The following is a 19163-nucleotide window of genomic DNA, read 5'->3' on the forward strand; positions in this document are numbered from 1 at the left end:
GTAAGTTACAATATAGCATTGTTTGCTTTAAAACATTACATTTTATAATGGTTAAGGAAAAATAGCTCTTGCAAAGTCCTTTGGTTTAAGAGTTAACTGCAAAGCATATGTATTGATAAAATTAATATTTAATATGAACTTGCTATCTATTCCAGTAATATATGCCTGTTTTATATTTACCAATGATAGCTTAATATGCCTGTGTGCTCTGGGGTTGAATTTTAAAGCGATATGCTGGATGCTAATTGGAATTAATGTCAAATAATTCTTTATGTTCCTCAAATGATCGGCTTTTATGGGGTTTGATGTATCAAGCTGTAAATCTTCCGAATCAAAATGAAACTGCAGCCGTATGTGGAAAGTAGACTGTAAGGAAATAGCTGTTCCCACACCCCACCCCACCTCCCCAGTACAGATGAACACTGCAGTTAATTTCTGGCAACGCAATGCCTTGTTTTCGTCGCACTTGCCAGAGATACACAATAGGATTTTAAACAAAGCAGCAAACAATCAGCTGGAGGAACTCAGTGGATCTGTCACAGTCCTGTATTAGGACTGGTCTTCCACCTGAAACGTTCAAGTTAAATTTGCCAATTCCCTTCCTCCCATAGTTGCTGCTCGACCTGCTGGAGGATGCATCTATTACAAAGAGTGAGCAAATCACTATAACAAAGAGTGTTGCTGATCTGAATTTAATTGTAACCCGAATCCCATTCTGAGGAAGAAACCACCAGTGATAAGGGATGGGTGAACCCTCAGCTTTCTGAATCAGCTGGGATAATTCTTTTACCTAACAATACAGTTACTTAGCCGTTAACAATGGAATTATCCTTGCTGATTTTATTATTTATTGAGATACAGAGTGGAGCAGGCTCTTCTGGGCCTCTGAACTGTGCTGCCAAGCTGCCCTCGACTTAACCCTAGCCAATTTACAATGACCAATTAACCTACCAACCAGTACGTCTTTAGACTGTGGGAGGAAACCGAAGCACCCGGAGGAAACCCACGTGGAATGTACAAACTCCTTACAGGCAGATGTGGGAATTGAACCCGTGTTGCTGGTACAGTAAAGCGTTGTGCTAACCACTAAGCTAACATACCACTCTAACCTGTACAGATCAGTAAATGATTTCAGCCACATGATGTTTGCTTTGATTGAATGTGATTGGAATAAGAAGAGATTTAAAACGCAGAAAAAAAAAGAGACTACTATTGGCTAAAGATTGAGAAACAGTCAAATGCTGAATGCTCCACTCTCTCTTTCTTCACAGATACTGCTTGACCAGCAGGGTATCACCACCATTTTCTGTTTTTATACAGGTGAAAAGGATTTCTGGCCATCATTTAATGTCCCAAGTGTCTGAAAATTTCAAAGGGGCAGTAAATGTATGAGCAAACACGAGGAAATCTGCAGATGCTGGATATTCAAGCAACACACACAAAATGCTGGTGGAACGCAGCAGGCCAGGCAGCATCTGTAGGAAGAAGCACTGTTGACGTTTCGGGCCGAGACCCTTCGTCAGGACCACATTTTCTAGCCTTTCTCTTATTTTAATGAAAGTTGTGCAATTAATTTAGACTTGTTACCTTCAGGGGCTTTCTTCTCTTTATCCTGATATGTTCAGGCTCACTTTCAAGGACTCTTTATCTCATGTTCTCAATATTTGTTGCTTACTTTGGGGCAGTATGGTAGCATAGAAGTCAGCACAATGATTTACAAATGGCCGAGTTTCAATTCCCGCTGCTGCCTGTAAGGAGTTTCTACATTCTCCCAGTCATCATGTGTGTTTTCTCCCGTTCAAAGACGTACCAGTTAGTAGGTTAATTTGGGCAGTGTTAATTGTCCTGTGATTAAGCTAGAGGTAAATCGAGGGGTTGCTGGGCAGCGTGGCTCAAAGGGACAGAAGGGCATACTCCACACTGTAACTCAATAAATTTATTTATTATTATTTCCTTTTTATTGTATTTGCACAGTTTGTTGTCTTTTACACACTAGTTGTCCACCCTGTTGGTGTGCCCTTTCATTAGATTTATTGGGTACGAACTGAATCTCAGGTTTGTATGCGGTGACATATATGGTCTTCGATAATAAATTTATTTTGAACTTCTGAATGTCCCTCTACTGCGCACCCATGCCCATTCATATCTGTCATACCTTTGAGAGGAAAAAAAACGGCTTCATCCGGTAAGTCACACTTGGTTAGAGAAAAGAGTGGGTGGGGTGGGAGGTGGAAAGGAAGAAGAGAAAGAGATATTACAGAACCTGGATTGAAGGAGGGTTTTGAGGGGTAGGGGTATCTGGAGGAGGGAGAGTATGAGGATGGGGCAGTGGGAGGGGGTTGGGGTGTAAGAGGGTTGTTGTGTCGATGTATGTAATCTACGTGCATGTGTGGTTGGTGTGGTACAGGCATGAGCCGGTGTGTGTGTGTGTGTGTGTGTGTGTGTCTGTCTGTGTGCGTGTGTCTGTGTGTTTGTGTGCTCCTGCACGTGCTAAGTTCATGCAGCTGATCTTGCCCTCTAATTGTCTTCAACCACCTAGCCACTAGATCAAGACTTCACTCTCCAAAAGGAAGAGTTAAGTGTTTAAAGAAATCACACATAAGCACCAAAATGCTGGAGTGTAAGTTATTTTACTCTGACTCAACAGACTGCATAAGCATATGTTCTGAGTTTCACTATAGTTTGATACCACTTAAAGCATAACCTTCACTGCTCTTTAATGCTGCTAATATCCAGGCTTGTGCCCTTCCTCTTCACTGTAGTAGAATATAAACCCAACCTTATTACAGTAACTTGCTTGATCTCAATGCTTTAAAGTTATGTTGCCCAGCTTATTGTTTCTTCTCTTCTAGGCCTTGAAAGCTTAATTTTGCTGCTTGCCTCCGACTTGCCTTTTACAGTATTCAACACCTGTGAGGTTTAGCACTATTTCCATTGGGACCTCCCTGCTCATCTCAATTTTCCCAATTTCAACAAAAGATTTCCATTAATATATATTGACTGTAGTCAAATGTTATGCATAAAAATTAATTAATTGAACATGTCAAATGCTAAAATAGTTTCAATTGCCAGCACAATTTGCACAACTGAATGTGTTGCAGTTATCGTGGCATTAGTAAGGCCAATTATAATCCAAATGTTTGCTCATAATGGTTATATGTAAACAGGATCCATAAATGCAGTATTTTTAATAATAGCATTTGCCAAGTACTTCACATTACTTTGATCTATTACACTGGAAACTCGAAATAATAAAGAACAGGCAGGGATCCATTGAAAACAATGCATGTATTACTCAGCAAGTTTAAGGCTATATAAAGAACTAAAAATGAGGTTTCACTTAAGATTGGCTTTTGCAGTTTACAATGATGTAAAAAATTAAATTTTTGAAAATAATTGTTGGTTATAAGATTATACTTTAGTTATGACAAGAGTAGTTCTTTCGCTGCACGCAAATGTTTTTCAAAATCTGTAAGCTAGGTCGTTCCTTAGGCACACAACCCATCCACTATCTCAACCCCTTCCACCAATCCCTCTCCATGTTGTTGTTGCCTCTTATGACTTTAAAGCAATTATTTGCCATTGCTTAACTTATGTTATTTAACATTTTGTCTGAATCATAAGAACATAAGAGATAGAAGCAGCTGTGGGAAGTTCCCTTGGGTCTATTTCATCACATGATAAGACCGGTTCTCTGTCTCAAATCCACTTTCCTGGCTAATCCAGGAAATGTATTGATTTTGTCCTTGAAAGTTATAAATAATTGCCCATCTATAGCCCCTTGAGGTAAAGGAGCTCCAAAGAATTATAATTCTCTGTGTTTAAAAAAAATCTCATCTCAACGTGATGTTGTATCCAGAGGCAATGCTAGACTCTCTGAGTCCCGTTGTAGGTCTCAGTGTGATCATCTCTAAAACTCCGGTAAGTACAGGCCTTTCTTAATCTTTCCTTATAGACAATCCTTTCATCCCTGGATTTAATATATCCTTCCTAGATAAGTAAACCAAATTTGCACACTACTTTCACAATGAGGTCTCATCAGAGCCCTGTAAAATCTCAATAAGACTTCCTTACTTATGCACTTTATTTCTATTTCAATAAAGGCCATATACCACCCTACCTCACAATTTATCGCTGCGCCCTAATACTTGTTTAATTCCCTTTAATGAATAATCAAAACAAGATCTCTTTGTACATAAGCACTAATCAGAAAATGTTCTGTCTTCACTTGTCTTCCTGCCAGTCTCTATAGCCTCACATGTCCCCACATTTTACTCAATCTGCCATCTTTTTGATTGCTTGCAAAACCTATCTATATCCCTTTGCAGACTCCTCACAACACCCACACTGCTTCATTTACCAGCTCCCTGTCAATAATCAGCAACCCTGGGCAAATGAAACCATGTCTTGTCTTCACTGTCGTTAGTATATATCCCTGAGGAGTGCTATTAGTATCTGTCCTAAGGGAAAAGCTATAATATTTGCATAGAACTGTGCACAACCTCTCGCAAGAGAAGCAGGCCATGGAAATTAACTGACCCATGCTTCATTTTGGAACAAATTCTGGAGCCTTAGAATTTACGATGAAAATTATTGAGAGAGAAGCTTGGTAGCATTGTTTATGAAAACATCAGATAGAATCCAAACATAAATGATCTAAGGATTATTGAGCCATTCACCGCAGTTCTTTGAACAGGCTCTATACAATTAACATTAATGGGCCTGTTTAGTTTCCTGGGAGAAATACGAAATCTTTAAGAGGAAACTTTACAAAAATTCTCACTGACCCTTGTGTGTAAACAAGAAAGGACCAATGTTATATATTTCAACCAAGGCTTATTACAGAGTAGACTGAGATCATATTCTCACTGCACTTACAAGTGGTGTTCCATTGTTTTCTCAAAGATACAAAGATACAATGTCATCAATGTATAATTTTATAAGTATTCTCACCCAAGTATGAAACGCCTTCTTCTGGTTTTATTGTTCCATATTTTACCATCATCTTCACAAAATCAATCAGCGTTTTCATGATAGTTATCAGAGTTTCCTTTTCCTTTGCATCTTGCTCTGTTATAAATAAAGAAGTGTACTGTGTTAAATCCGCAATGTATGAACTGAAAAAAGTTTGAAACCAATTCAGAAGAAATATTGATGTAGGTTTCGATTATGCAAGTCAATATTTTGACCAGAAAAGGGTAGTTTAAATTGAAATTATTTAATTGCTTTTGATATAGGAATTAAAAAGCTGTTGATACAGAGATAAAATAGCCGAAGGCTGGTGCCTAAGATAATATTGTGGTTATAGAACACAAATGTATTGATCCTAGAATATATTGCTTCCTTTTTAATACTGGAATGTATCGTAAAGTTGACTATCAATTTTTATGGGCTCATAGTGATAGTGACAGAACTCCACTTTTGTGAAAAGGTTGTTAAATTCTTTCAGCAATTGTGTGATCACTTCCCAGAGCTAGCTCAAGTAGCTGCATAACAATTTGACATTAATACTGCATTTCTTAAATAATTGAATCAGTGAAATGAATTTTGAGTTTAATGAATCACATATTGGGGCTTGGTAGTGAATGAATGGTACTAGGCATTAATTCTGCTTGCACTTGACTTTAACCTTCAGTGGGCTCCACGTGCCAATAGGTGAAAAAGTTGTAGCACGCTGAGGAAGGGATCCTGGACCAAACAAACTGAGCACCTGCATACATCTTTAAGCAACCAGACTGAAGAATAATTAGAAACATGAGAAAATCTGCAAATGCTGGAAATCCAAAGCAACACACTCAAAATGCTGAAGGAACTCAGCAGGCTGGGCAGCATCTATGGAATCGAGTAAACAGTCGTCGTTTTGGGCTGAGACCCCTTCATCAGAACGGGAAAAAATGATGAAGTAAGAGTAAGAAGATGGGGGAGGGGAGGAAGAAGTACAAAATGGAAGGTGATAGGAGAAACCTGCAGAGTGAAAAATGGTGAAGTAAAGAGCTGGGAAATTTATTGATGAAAGAAATAAAAGACTGGAGAAGGGGGAATCTGATAGGAGAGGGCAGAAGACCAAAGAAAAAAGGGAAAGGGGAGGAGCACCAGAGGGAGATAAAGGGAAGGTAAGGAGATAAGTTGAGAGAGGGAAACAGGAATAGGGAATGGTGAAGGAGGGGGGGCAATTACTGGACGTTCTGGAAAATCGATGTTCATGCCATCAGATTGGAGGCTACCCAGACAGAATATAAGATGTCCTCCTCCAACCTGAGAGAAGCCTCTTCACAGCAGTAGAGGAAGCTGTGGCTAGCATGTCAAAATGGGAATGGGAAGTAGAACTGAAATGGATGGCTACTAGGAGATCCTGTTCTTTTCTGGCAGATGGAGCACCTACTCTTTTCCTGTTCTGCGGAGATCCTCTAGCACTTTGTGTGTGTGTGTTGTAAAATAATTATTGAGGTGCAGAGTGTTCACTTCAATTCAAATCAAGCAAAGAACATGAAATTAGTAGAAGTGTAAAGGAGTGGGCTAGGAAACAAGAAAACAAAATTACTTACATTTTTGTTTTTTTAAAATTATATCATAATAAGTAAAGACTGAGGAATCAGGCTCCATATTTCTGAAGTTAATTTTCAGTACAACAGAGACCATGGGCAGGAAATGAGAGCACGTTCATAAAAACATTTGCTTACATTGGACAAGGTACGATTTTTCTGAGGAATTAGAGATTCAAACAAGAAAGCAGACATTGGTGTCTGTTAGTGCAAGTAGCGTTCTTGCTTGATCAGGCTTCTCAATCAGCAAGCCCATATTTGCACTTTAACTATGCATACCCATTGGTTTGAATTTGCTGCCTCGTTTGCCAATTAACAACAGTGAACACACTTTGTTTGCTATTAATTCCATTACAAAATCCACCCTGATATCTCAAGCATAAAGATAAGGATAAATTTTACCTTTATTTGTCACATGTACAACAAAATATTGAAGCAAACAGTGAAACGTGTGTCAAATTGTGAATTGTGAAAAAATGAATTGTGTCAAATCAAATCAGTGAGGATTGTGCTGGGCAGCCCGTGAGTGTTGCCACTCTTCCAGCGCCAACATAGCAAGCCCATAACTCACTAACCCTGAATGTATATCTATGGAATTACCTGTGTTCAAACTTTGCAGCAGGTTGTAGAAGTTTGGAAAGTATTGAAGATCTTCCATGCCTTCAGCAGTGAATTCATTCCCTCTTTGGTTCTTGTTACTGTCCAAGTCCCAGCCATTGTCTGGAGCACTGTTGCTCTCCCCCTTCACAGACTTATTTTGTTTCTTTGTAGGTTTTGTTTTTCTCTGTGAAAAGGTGAAAAAATAGGAATTAGCTATACTCTGATGAAAAACGTATGGTATCAGCACAAGGCTACCCAGAGTTGTGTGTTGGTGCGTTGGCCAAGTGGTTAAGGCATTGTTCTAGTTATCTGATGGTCGCTAGTTCGAGCCTTGGCTGAGGCTAGTGTGTGTATCCTTGAGCAAGGCACTTAACCACACATTGCTCTGCGACGTCACCGGTGCCAAGCTGTATGGGTCCTAGTGCCCTTCCCTCGGACAACATTGGTGGCATGGAGAGGGGAGCTTGGGCAACTGCCGGTCTTCCATAAAAAAAAACCTTGCTTAAAAAAAAAACCAAGCTTGCAAAGTTAACTTTCCAAGGTGCAAATCCATGGTCTATCGAGACTAACGGAGGCCTGCACCTAGAGTAAAATCAGAAAGCATTTAAATCATGGAAAATGATTATAAACCTAATGGTCTGTTTGTATCTCACCAGAGCTCGAAACCTTATCACAGCCAACTGTGGATCAAAGCACTGAATTCCTGAGGTGAGGTTAGAGAGATTCACTTTGATATGGCAGCACTGAACTGTCTGTGGCATCAACTGAGTTAAACTGAAGTCAATGGGAATCATGGAGAAATGATTCCAATGAATAGAGATATATGTATCTCGCAGATAGGCAGGTGGTTATGGTTTTGAAAGGTCAAACCATAACAATCCCAGAACAGAACTTCCTCATAGCAGCATCCTCAACTCAATGGCTGCTTCTTTCTTCCTTCTATCATAACATCAGAAATGGGGATGTTTATTTTTAGTTAAATGATGTTCAACTCCATTCACATCTCCTCAGAAAATGAGAACCATGTCTTGTGCTTTTGCCTGGCAATGACCATCTCCAAGTCTAATCAACTATTTTTGATGTTTAATTGCAGTAGGCCCACTAATTTCCTCAGTATAAACATCCTAAGGGCTGCCATTGAACAGAAATTCAACAGGAACTCTTTGCATAAAGGCGGTGGTTACAAGAGCAGGTCAAAAAGCTGGAGCAACAGATTATCCACTGGAGGAACTCAATGGGCTCCCACAGCACCTGGGGGAAGAAAGACATTGAGGCTGTTTCAGGTCAAAATCCTGTATCAGGACTCTTGCAATAAATGACATATCTCCTGGCACTCCATTAACCAAGCACAAGGCAAGAGCAGCTCCACCAACAGTTAAGAAGTTTGACACCACGCTGGTCAAAGCATTCTGTTTGATTGACACAATAAATATTCATTCTCCTCATTTTTGCCACACCAAAACCACAAGGAGTGCCATCTCCAAAGTTCACTGCATTTCCTCACTGGGCTAGTGCAAAGCAGAAAATAAATTGCTGGATGATCTCTGTGAGTCAGGCAACAGCTGTAGAGGCAAAAGTATGGTTGATGTTTCAGGTCGGGGCTCTGCGTCAGAGTGAGAATTTAAAGGAGAGATGATCAGGATAAAGAGGTAAGGGGAAAGTTTGGTAGATCCTGCCTCACCTATCTCCATACATTAGCCATCTCCCCCCTACACACTCTGCCCTGATGCAGAGACTTGACCTGAAATATTCACTATCCCTTTACCTCCACAGATGCTGCCTGACGCACTGAATTCTTCCAGCAGCCAGGTTTTATTGTTCCATATCCCAGCATCTGCACTTCCCAAAGGGGCCAAACACTTCATTGCCATTCTCATTCCTGTTCCGACATGTCGATCCACAGTTTCCTCTTGTGCCACGAGGAGGCCCACCCTCAGGGTGGAGGAGCAACACCTTATATTCCACCTGGGAAGCCCCCAACCTTCTGGTAAAAAAAATTCCCTCACCCTCCACTCATCTTCTTTTCCCCACTCTGGCCTCTTAGCTCTTCTCAACTGCCTATCACTCCCCCTGGATCCCCTCCTCCTTCCCATTCTCCAATACTCCACTCTCCTTTCCTATCAGATTCCTTCCTCTCCAGCCTTTTACCTTTCCCTCTCTCCACCTTGTTATTCTGGCATCTCCCCCCTTCCGTTCCAGTCCTGACGAAGAGTCTCGGCCCGAAACGGCGACTGTTTATTCACTTCCATAGATGCTGCCTGACCTGCAGCATTTTGTGTGTGTGGCTTCTGCCCAATACCTACAAGCAAGAATATCAAAGGCAGCAGATATACACTAGGACAGGAACACAGACAGATTTCCCTCCATGACCCATCTGCGCTAACTCTGAAGTAAAACCTTGTAGCTTCATTGTCGCTCAGTCTAAATCCCAGAACTCTACACCCAACAGCTTTGTGGGACCACCTTCACCAGAAGGACTAGAGAACTTCAACAAACTGGGTTCTCACCACCTTCTCAGGGGCAATTAGGGATGGTGAATAAATGCTGGTCTCAGTAGTCTTGCCCACAGCCCATAAAATAAATAATTTTTAAGAATGATCTTGGGCAGCTGGTTGAACAAAGTATGACAGAATGGTTTTACTTGGGTCCATATCTGCAATTTTCCCCAGACGATACTAACCTAATCAGGTCATCGTGGAGAAGTAATAAACTGGCTGGATGCACTCCACGGCTTGGGGATGAGTCAAGTTAAGTACTTTGGTGACTATTGTCCTTTGAAATTTGAATCTTGAGAGTAACTGTGTGACTTACTCTTTCTCAGACACAAACAAGGCTCTAACTCAGGAAGTATAAAAATAGCAGAGCTCCTTTGAAGAATAGTTTCATGTTTCCTTTAAACCGCTGCACAATTTCCCAAATGAAAGCTGACATTATACTCCAATTCAAGTTGAATGCAAAATCATGCATAGGTTTTTATTGGCTATCAGCAGTAGAAAGTGCATATAAATGTAGATAGTAATGCTTTAATATCAGAACATAAATAAAATACTGGCATGTTTTTTGATAGATACATTACTCTTACATGTAACTATTACAGGGTCACTTACATGGTCACTATTTTCATTAAGGAAGGCAATAACTGTTTTGAAGTTTCTCCCACCCAAAAATGACCTGTATAGAAATGCAGTAAGTCTAATGTCAATATTTCTTCCATTCCTATGAGGGATTTGTTAGCTTTGTTCATCAGCTCTCTGCATTGAATTGGCTCAGAGAGGAGTCATAAGACTATAAGACAAAGGAGCAGAATTAGGCCATTTGGATCACAGAGTCTGCTCCGCCATTTCATCAAGGCTGATTTGATATCTCTCTCAAACCCATTTTACTACCTTGTCCCTGTAACCTTTGACACCCTGGTAAGTAAAGCACCTATCAACCTCTACCTTAAATATACCCAATGACTTGGCCTGCAGAGCTGCCTGTGGCAATGAATTCCTCAGATTCACCACCCTCTGGCTAAAGAATGTCTTCCTCATCTGTATTCCAAATGGATGTCCCTCTATTCTGAGGCTGTGCCCTCGGGAGCTAGACTCCCCCACAAAAGGAAGCATCCCCTCCATATACACTCTATAAGTCCTTTCAATATTCAATAGGTTTCAATAAGATTGTCCCTCATTCTTCTAAATGCCGGCAAGTACAAGCCCAGCACCTCTGATTTTTTAAAAATTGTCTCCCCATTTCGAAAATATTCCATGCCTTTATTCCTTTTCCCGAAGAGCATGACCATGCATTTCTCTGCTCTGTATTCCATCTACCACTTCTTTGCCGATTCTCCCAATATGCCTAAGTCCCCCTGCTTCCTCAACACTACCTGGCCTTCTACCCATCTTTGTATCATTTGCAAAACCTGGCCACAAAGCCATCATCTCCATCCAAATCATTGACATAAAATGTGAAAAGTTATGGCCCCAACACCAGCCCCAGAGGCACACTACTAGTCACTGGCAGCCAACCAGAAAAGGCCCACTTTATTCCCACTCTTTGCTTCCTGCCATTCAGTCAATCTTCTATCCATCCCAAGTAGTTTTCCTATAATACCAAGGCTCTTATTTTGTTAAGCAGTCTCATGTGTGGCACCTTGTCAGAAGCCTTCTAAAAATCCAAATAAGCAGCAGCCACTGACTCTCCTTTGTCTATTCTGCCTGTCATGTTAGTGTTGCAGTGTTTTTCTTTTCCATACCATTTAACAGTATTGAAGACATAAGTTAAGAAAAGATACCTTTAGGTGTAAGTTTACACAGTCTCTTTGATGCCCTGGAGTGCACCACACTCCATGTTGTGCATATTTTCAGAAATGTGATCACAGTTGAAGGATAACGTTCAAAGTCCTGCAACTAACTGCAGGGGAAAATTATTCGGTAATCCGTTCACTGAAGTTGATTAAGGGAGAGCAGGAAAAAATGGCTCCTCTTCTAAACAGCTGTATAGAATATTTTTTAGTTGCTATCCCGGACAGATAATGCCTCAGTGAATGCCAGCCCAGAAGGTATGCCTGAGTTAATGAGAGCAGCTTGAATGTATGTATAACCCAGGATGTGAGAGCACTTCCCACTGAGCCATGGCTGATACCTAACATTTTATGTCAAACTAATTAATCAGGGTATGCTTTCATGTTTTTTAATGTTACTTTAATATATTTCCTGTGTTCTGTAATTTATGAGGATAATTATGCAAACTTGAAGGATGATAGAATTTGCACTGTCTACTTGCCAAGGACTCGTGAATGAAAACGTCCTTTGTGGTTTCTTGCCAAACTAAGGTGTAAAGCTTGTGGCTCTCTTGATGAACAAACTGTTCTACTTTTGTAAAAGCATCTTCTCCTAAATTCTAACAGCGCCCAATGACTGATGCTTGTTGATCTCACCTTTTCCGTGTAAATATTAAAATCTGCTCTACTGATTTTTCTGCAAATATCATGGATAGATAGATGCTATCAAACAAGTACTATTTTTCACTATTATGACAATTTACATTCAGTGGTACCCTTCTGTACCCAATAAAGTGGCCACTGAGTGTATATGGACTTCTGCTGCTGTAGTGCATCCACTTCAAGGTTTGACGTGTCGTGCTTTCAGAGATGCTCTTCCACACACCACTGTTGTAATGCAAGGTTATTTGAGTTGCTCTCACCTTTCTGTGAGCTTTAACCAGTCTGGCCATTCTCCTCTGATCTCTCTCATTACACGGTATTGTCGGCCACAGAAATGCCACTCACTAGATGCTTTTTGTTGATTACACCATTCTCTGTAAACTCTAGACTGCTGTGCGTGAAAGTCCCAGGAGATCATCAGTTTCTGAGATACTCAAACTACACCTTCTGGTCAACAACTCTTAGATCACATTTCTTCCCCATTCTGATGTTTAGTCTGAACAACAACTGAACCCCTTGATCATGTCTGCAATGAGTTGCTGCCACATGATTGGCTGATTAGATATTTATACTAACAAACAGGTGTACTAACCATGAACATACACTCAGGAGGTACTAATAAAATGGTCACTGAGTGCATAAATACCATTTATATGGGAGGTTGTGCATAGGTGAGGTGGTATCTTGTTAATTTAATGAACTTACCACTTCCTTCTCCCCTTCTCCTTCACTCAAGTCTTCATTTGTCTTCTCAACAGGGTAATCATCATTTTCAACCCTCACTTTGTTCTTACGAGCTTCATTGGTAATAATTTTTTGCAGAGCAACAGCAACTTCTTCCTCCAGATTGTTAGCCTGATTTTCTGTTATCTGTTAGAAGAGCGTATCAACACATTCGGGTATAAATATCAATACTTTCTTTATTTCCTATTTTGCCCCAATTGTTTCATGTGTATGTAGAATTAGTTTGTGCCGTGGCATTCTGTGGCACAAACTAACAGCACTTCAGCAGAAGGTGAGGTAATGTTGCAGCGCAGTAACATCTCAATTAGACCACACTTGAAATATTATATTCAGTTCTGGCTGCCACATTATAGGAAGGATCTTGAAGCTTTAGTGAGGGTGCAGGGGAGATTAATCAGGTTGACGCAACACACCTAACATGCTGGAGGAGCTGAGCAGGCCAGGAGCGAGACCCGAAACGTCGACTGCACTTTGTTCCATAGATGTTGCCTGGCCTGCCAAGTTCCTCCAGCATTTTGTGTGTGTTGCTTGGAATTCCAGCATCTGCAGATTTTCTCTTTTTTATCAGGTTGAAGCCTAGATTGGAAAGGTGATAGAGTGAGCAAGCTAGAGATTTTCTCCTCGGAGAGGAGGGTGAGAGGCAACTTAATGGAAATGTACAGGATGATAAGAGGCATAGGTTGAGTGGATGGCCAAGGACATTTTCCCAGGGGGAATGGCTAAGGCAAGGGGGTATAATTTTAAGGTGTTGGGAGGAAAGATTAGGAGGGATGTCAGAGGCAGGTTGTTTCCAGAGAGCGGTAGGTGCATGGAATGTGCTGCTAGGGGTGGTGTTAGGGGCAGATACATTAGGAACATTTATGAGACTCATAGAGAGGCAAATGGATGAAAGAAAAACAGAAGGCCATCTGAGAGGGAAGGGTTAGATTGATCTTGGAGTAGCATAAAGGGTCAGTGCAATTTTGTGAGCCAAAGGGCCTATGCTGTGCTGTAAAGTTCTATCATGTATGAGAACAAAGCTGTTCACATTTCGTAGGTCTGTTTTTAAAGTATTAGATTTCAACAGACTTGTGAAACTTGAACAGCTAGTTATCTGTGGACTGGTTATCATATGAGGCTGTTAATACTGTATTCTTGGCCAATATTTCCAGTTACGTCTCTGCTCCCATTTCAGCAGAAAGCAGAGCTGAATCCTGGATTTTCTTATTTAGTGCATATTGTGGTATTTTTCCATGATTAAAAACTGGGGATATAAGCGACTTCCAGCTGTAATTAAACTGAGGGATCTGTATTAAATTGTGACAGTGTGAAGCTGGTTCCTATAATTATTATTAGTACATTTGAAATGGCTCTGGTCAAAATCTTATTGCTATTCAATTCAATTAATGCTAAAGATATTGATATTATTAATTTTTCTTTTACTTAAATGAAACCAGGCACAGACAAGAAAATCAAGAAATCCACTGATAGAGTCATAGACCACTACGGCACAAAAACAGGCCCTTTGATCCATCTAGTCCGGCAGAACTATTAATCTGCCTAGTCCCATCGACCTGCACCAGGACCATAGCCTTCCATACCCCTCCCATCCATCCCAAATTTCTCTTAAATTTTGTAATTGAATCCGCATCTACCAGTTCCGCCAGCAGCTCATTCCACACTTAACATCCTCCAAGTGAAGAAGTTCCCCCTCATGTTCCCCTTAAACTTTTCACCTTTCCGCCTTAATCCACAACTTCTAGTTCTAGTCTTATCCAACCTCAGTGGAAAAAGCCTGCTTGCCTTTGCCCTATCTATACCTCTCAAAATTTTGTATAGCACTACCAAATTTCCTCTCATTCTCCCATACTCCAGGAAGTACCTGTAATCTCTGAAAGAGAATGAAGGGGGCAGGTAGCAAACACTCAAAGAGGGAGAAAGAACAGAAAGGCAGACGAGAATGCATTTTACATAAAGCTGTTTTAGGACAGAGAGAGAAGGAAGAAAAATATTGAGAAGAGCCCAGAAATTACTCAGAGCTGAAAAGTGGAATAGAGAAAAAGTTGCAAAACCACAATGTCACTTTCCTTTTAGTTGTGTACTGTGAGCACGGTACATGTTTACAATTTTCTGAGTCTAATATCTTAAAGCAGAAAACAAAATACAAGAAAAACCATACCCTGAAAATGTTTAAATGTAATTGTACTATTGCAATGTTGGTATCCACCTAACTTATAATAATTAAAACTCAGCTGTTAATGTTAAATCATGGAGAGGGGGCAGAGCAGGGAGGGTTAATGAACTTTTCTATGGTCTTGTTTCTTGTATAGCTTATATTGTTCATGTCTTCTCAATTTGTAATGTAACTATGATTTACTTGCAGCTTTCTGCTAAATTCCTTGAGGCACATATGGCACATTAATGAACATCAGGGAGGCAACAATTGTCTTCTAGTATGATTTTCAATCAGGCATTAGAATTGATGCATAATTACCCTACTGCTCAATCCCCTGTTAATTTCTGCCTGCAAAAGGAAAGGCTATTAAATGCATTCTCTTTTTTGACCCCATTGTAAATGTATTCTCAAATTTTCAAACTCTACCAGTCCTAAATTTAGGAGCTTGGAAACGATCCTGTCAAACACCCCTCTATCGTTCTCTTCATAGATCCTACTGGCGATTTTCTGGACAATATCTTCAGCTGTTAAGGGTGTCCCATCCAGTTGGTGTAGACCATCCGGGTCATCTGCAAGGAGAAACAACTTTGGATCACATATTATATTTTAAGGCAGTGTCTATTTATAGAAACTACTAAATAGTAATTGTAAGTATATAACCAGCAAGTCGAGACCATATATAGACTAAATTAATCCAGAAGAAAAGATAACACTATATATCATTAAAGGCGAATGAAGAGACGGTAATAGGATGAGACCTTCATCTTTGTAATCCATTGCATTTTTTGTGGAATCGTCATAATCCTCCGCCAGTCTCCGGCTCTTGGTGGAATCGACATTGACCGGGGAAGGAGAGGGGTCGCTTGGAGAGTTTTTGGTGATGTAATCTTCCATCTCTCTCTCTTTTTCCGCCAACGATTTCAGCAGCATGAAGTCATCTGCAAACGAATTATTCTGCAGTGGGACCTTGTCCTCTGTAAAGATATGAAATCGATCGTTGAGCAGGGAATGAGCGGTAAAGAAGACGATGTCTGCTGCGCGTTGCACAGTAATTTCAGCAACATTGCGCTCACCTATAGACGTGGATTGACTGACTCGTGCAGCCTCCGCTATCTAGAGGAAGAGAAATGTAACAGTTAAAATGTGTCAGCACGTTCTCCCAAACAAATTCAAGGAATTCCAAATCAAAAATTTATGTAGAATATCATCATCACGTGGCGTTAGTTATCTCTAAAGGACTTGATTTAATTTATTTGGAGAAAGTCGCGGTTCGAAACGTCGACTGTTTATTAATTTCCAGAGACGCTGCCCGACCTGCAGAGTTCCTCCATCGTTTTGTGTGTGTTACTATTAACGATTTCAAGGGATAATTTAAAATCAGTTATTTTTTTTTTAGAATGGGGGACAGCGTCGTCAATGAAATAATTACGAAAGCATTTCTATATGTAGTAGATGAACCGAGAATCAAACCTCATGCTTAAGCAAAAGTGTATGCTTTACCTGTTCTTCGACCGGTCTTTCGGCTGACAATTCCTGGTTAGACACTGCTTTGTCTGAAATGAATAGAACAAATGTGAGCAGAATGTCTGGTTAAACTGTATATCTCCCGGGATAGCCAACAGATCCTAAAGATGGTAATTATCAAAGTACAAGGTATAATTTATGTTGGTTATAAATAAATGGAGCAAATATTGGCGATAGGTGGAAACAACTGAAATGCATGTAAATCTGATTTAAACACGTCCTTACCACTGGTTTGACATGTAGAAACTGTCACCAAGCCCTAATACTACCTATAGATGTTACTGGCATTAGTGTGACTGTTAACTTTTAGCCTATTTGCATATTAGTTTATACCGTGGCGGTTCTACTGATTAGAGCATTCACTTTGTCAGCGATGCTTGTCATAGGCTGGTTCAGCGATTTTTAATTAGTTTAAGATTAACAGAGAATCATATCCCACAGCCGTTGGCCTCAATTCACTGCGAACTGATAGTCCAGTACTGACTGTGAATTACTAACCCTTACAAATCCTCAATTTGTTCGACGATGCAACTGAAATATTTCCAATGCGGTGAGTCGCGTCGACGAATTGATACCTCAATCCGACCGGCACGGATAGAGCGGTCCGAACGGTCTCTTTTGAAATTATAAATTTTCCAAGATTCCACGAACCGTACCGAAAATGGAATAGGCTGAAATATTTATCAACCAGTAAAAAAAAACTCCTGATAATTTCATTTGAAATAAGTGCCATTATAACTCACAACACAGGACAGGAAGGGAGTAATCTGACTAGATTTACCGAGAAAAAAAATCGGAAACAATGACACCCTAGGGTACGGTATTTCAGCACCGTTCTACCAACAAGACACAAAGGACTTGATTGGACGCAACATTTAAAAAAAACGTACCCGGTGAGTTTAACTTTGGTGGTTTAAGCCACTAAAGTGATCATTTATACTCTCGATTCGTATTCCTCTATTTGATCAGAAATGTTTTTTTTACCGCATCTGTAATGGTTCTTACCTTGCAATCCTTCAGGCATCGGAAATGCATTGATCTGATGTACCACCAATGCAATTGTCTGCAAGAACAGTATATATGCGGTGTATTTGGAAGGCATTGTGGAAGATTTTGGCTGAACAGAGGGGTACGGAGGTGCCTCGCCGTCGCTTTCCAGTAGGGAGTCTTCGTGCAGAAAACCCAGCGTCCGATTCAGCACCCTGGACAGCGACAAGGAACTATTATGGCGATGGGCGGACCTGGATACTGGCGCTGGTCTCTTTGACAGTTCACAGGAGGTGGACTCCATGCAAATCTGAGCTCGTGCGTCAGCTCCCTCCCAACCTGCGTCACTCAACACACACACAATTCAGCTCAGCTGGCCCATGGAAAGAGATCAGATATTTCCATTTCGCTCTCTGTCCACCTCAATATTTCCTGCAGTCAAGCCACCTTTATTATTTTTCCATATTTGCAAAGACAAATCCGTGACAAAAGATGCCGCACGTAATAAATCAAATTAGAAACACTTCCTTGATAGCGCGCCCTTGATTATTCTTCGGTCAATATATTTAACTGGCGATGATTAATAACTACAATTGCTGAAATCTTATTAGTCAGTTGCTATCTGTAATCGAAAGGAGTAGCATAAGTGAATAAAACGATACTGATACGATTCTCCTCAAGCCCAGCACTTTCATATCGGCTATAACACAAGTAATGCTCCTCGTAAAGGGTTCCATTAGAAAACAATTGTCGGATACATTTCATAGACCATGCACACGTAATAGTAGTATGTAGTTTCAGTTTCAAAAGACATTATACATTTTGAAACGTTTGTTTTAGGGACAGGTGTAATGTTTCCAACAAGATCAAAATATTGTTCCAAATCTGAAATAGAACCAGAAAGTGATGGTAACACCCAGCGGGGCAAGCAGCCCTCGCTGAGAAGGAAAGAGAGGTAAAGTTTCAGATTGATGATCTTTATCAGAAAGTAGATGCTGTTAGAGATGAGCAGCTTTCATGGTACTGGAGTTAAGGAAGGAACTGAGGGTAGCGAAACGACATGGGAAACTTTCCGAAATGGTGGTAGTCTGAGCATCGTGGAAGTTAGGAGATGGAGGTGATTAAATAATAAAAGGAATTGAACTAAGGCAAAAAAAAAAATTGTCGGTGGGATAGGCTCTTGATTAGTCATGACATCAAAGGTTATGGGGAGAAAGCAGGAGAATGGGGTTAAGATGGAAAATTAATCAGCCATGATCGAATGGTGGCGCATACTTGATGGGCCAAATGGCCTAATTCTGCTTCTACAGTAAGGTGTAAAAGTCTTAGGCTCATATATATAGAGCTAGGGTGCCCAAGACTTTTGCACAGAACTATAGTAATTTTATGTATTGAACTATTCTGCTGCCACAAAAACCAACAAACTTCATGACATTTGTGAATGATGGTAAACCTGATTCTGATATAGGCCTCTATTGTGGACTGAGAGAGTGAAGGGAGTGTGGGAAGAGGGAAATCATGGTTGGGAAAAGGGGAAAGGAGAGAGGAGGGAACAGGAAGCACCAAAGAGACATTCTGTAAAGATCAATTAACCAATTGTTTGGAATCAAATGACATTGCCTGGTGTTTTAGGACTGGGTGTGTCTGCACCCACACCACACCCCCACACCTGGCACTCCTTCTA

General features: G+C 40.5%; 1 protein-coding gene across 1 annotated transcript in view; it reads right to left on the minus strand.

Annotated features, from left to right (window-relative positions):
* The window catches only part of scg3 (secretogranin III), a 33017-nt gene extending 15219 nt beyond the window's left edge, over window positions 1–17798 (minus strand). Inside the window, exons 1-8 of the mRNA XM_073033149.1 lie at window positions 17498–17798; window positions 16469–16521; window positions 16042–16081; window positions 15727–15942; window positions 15395–15537; window positions 12775–12939; window positions 7143–7326; window positions 4954–5070 (exon numbers count right to left, since the gene is read on the minus strand). Coding sequence (XP_072889250.1) covers window positions 4954–5070; window positions 7143–7326; window positions 12775–12939; window positions 15395–15537; window positions 15727–15942; window positions 16042–16081; window positions 16469–16521; window positions 17498–17783 — 1204 coding nt within the window. The 5' untranslated portion in view covers window positions 17784–17798. The remainder of the gene's footprint in view (window positions 1–4953; window positions 5071–7142; window positions 7327–12774; window positions 12940–15394; window positions 15538–15726; window positions 15943–16041; window positions 16082–16468; window positions 16522–17497) is intronic.
* Window positions 17799–19163: the final 1365 nt, after the last annotated feature.

This window comes from Hemitrygon akajei, chromosome 30 (assembly GCF_048418815.1).
Source record: "Hemitrygon akajei chromosome 30, sHemAka1.3, whole genome shotgun sequence".
Taxonomy (NCBI): Eukaryota; Metazoa; Chordata; class Chondrichthyes; order Myliobatiformes; family Dasyatidae; genus Hemitrygon; species Hemitrygon akajei.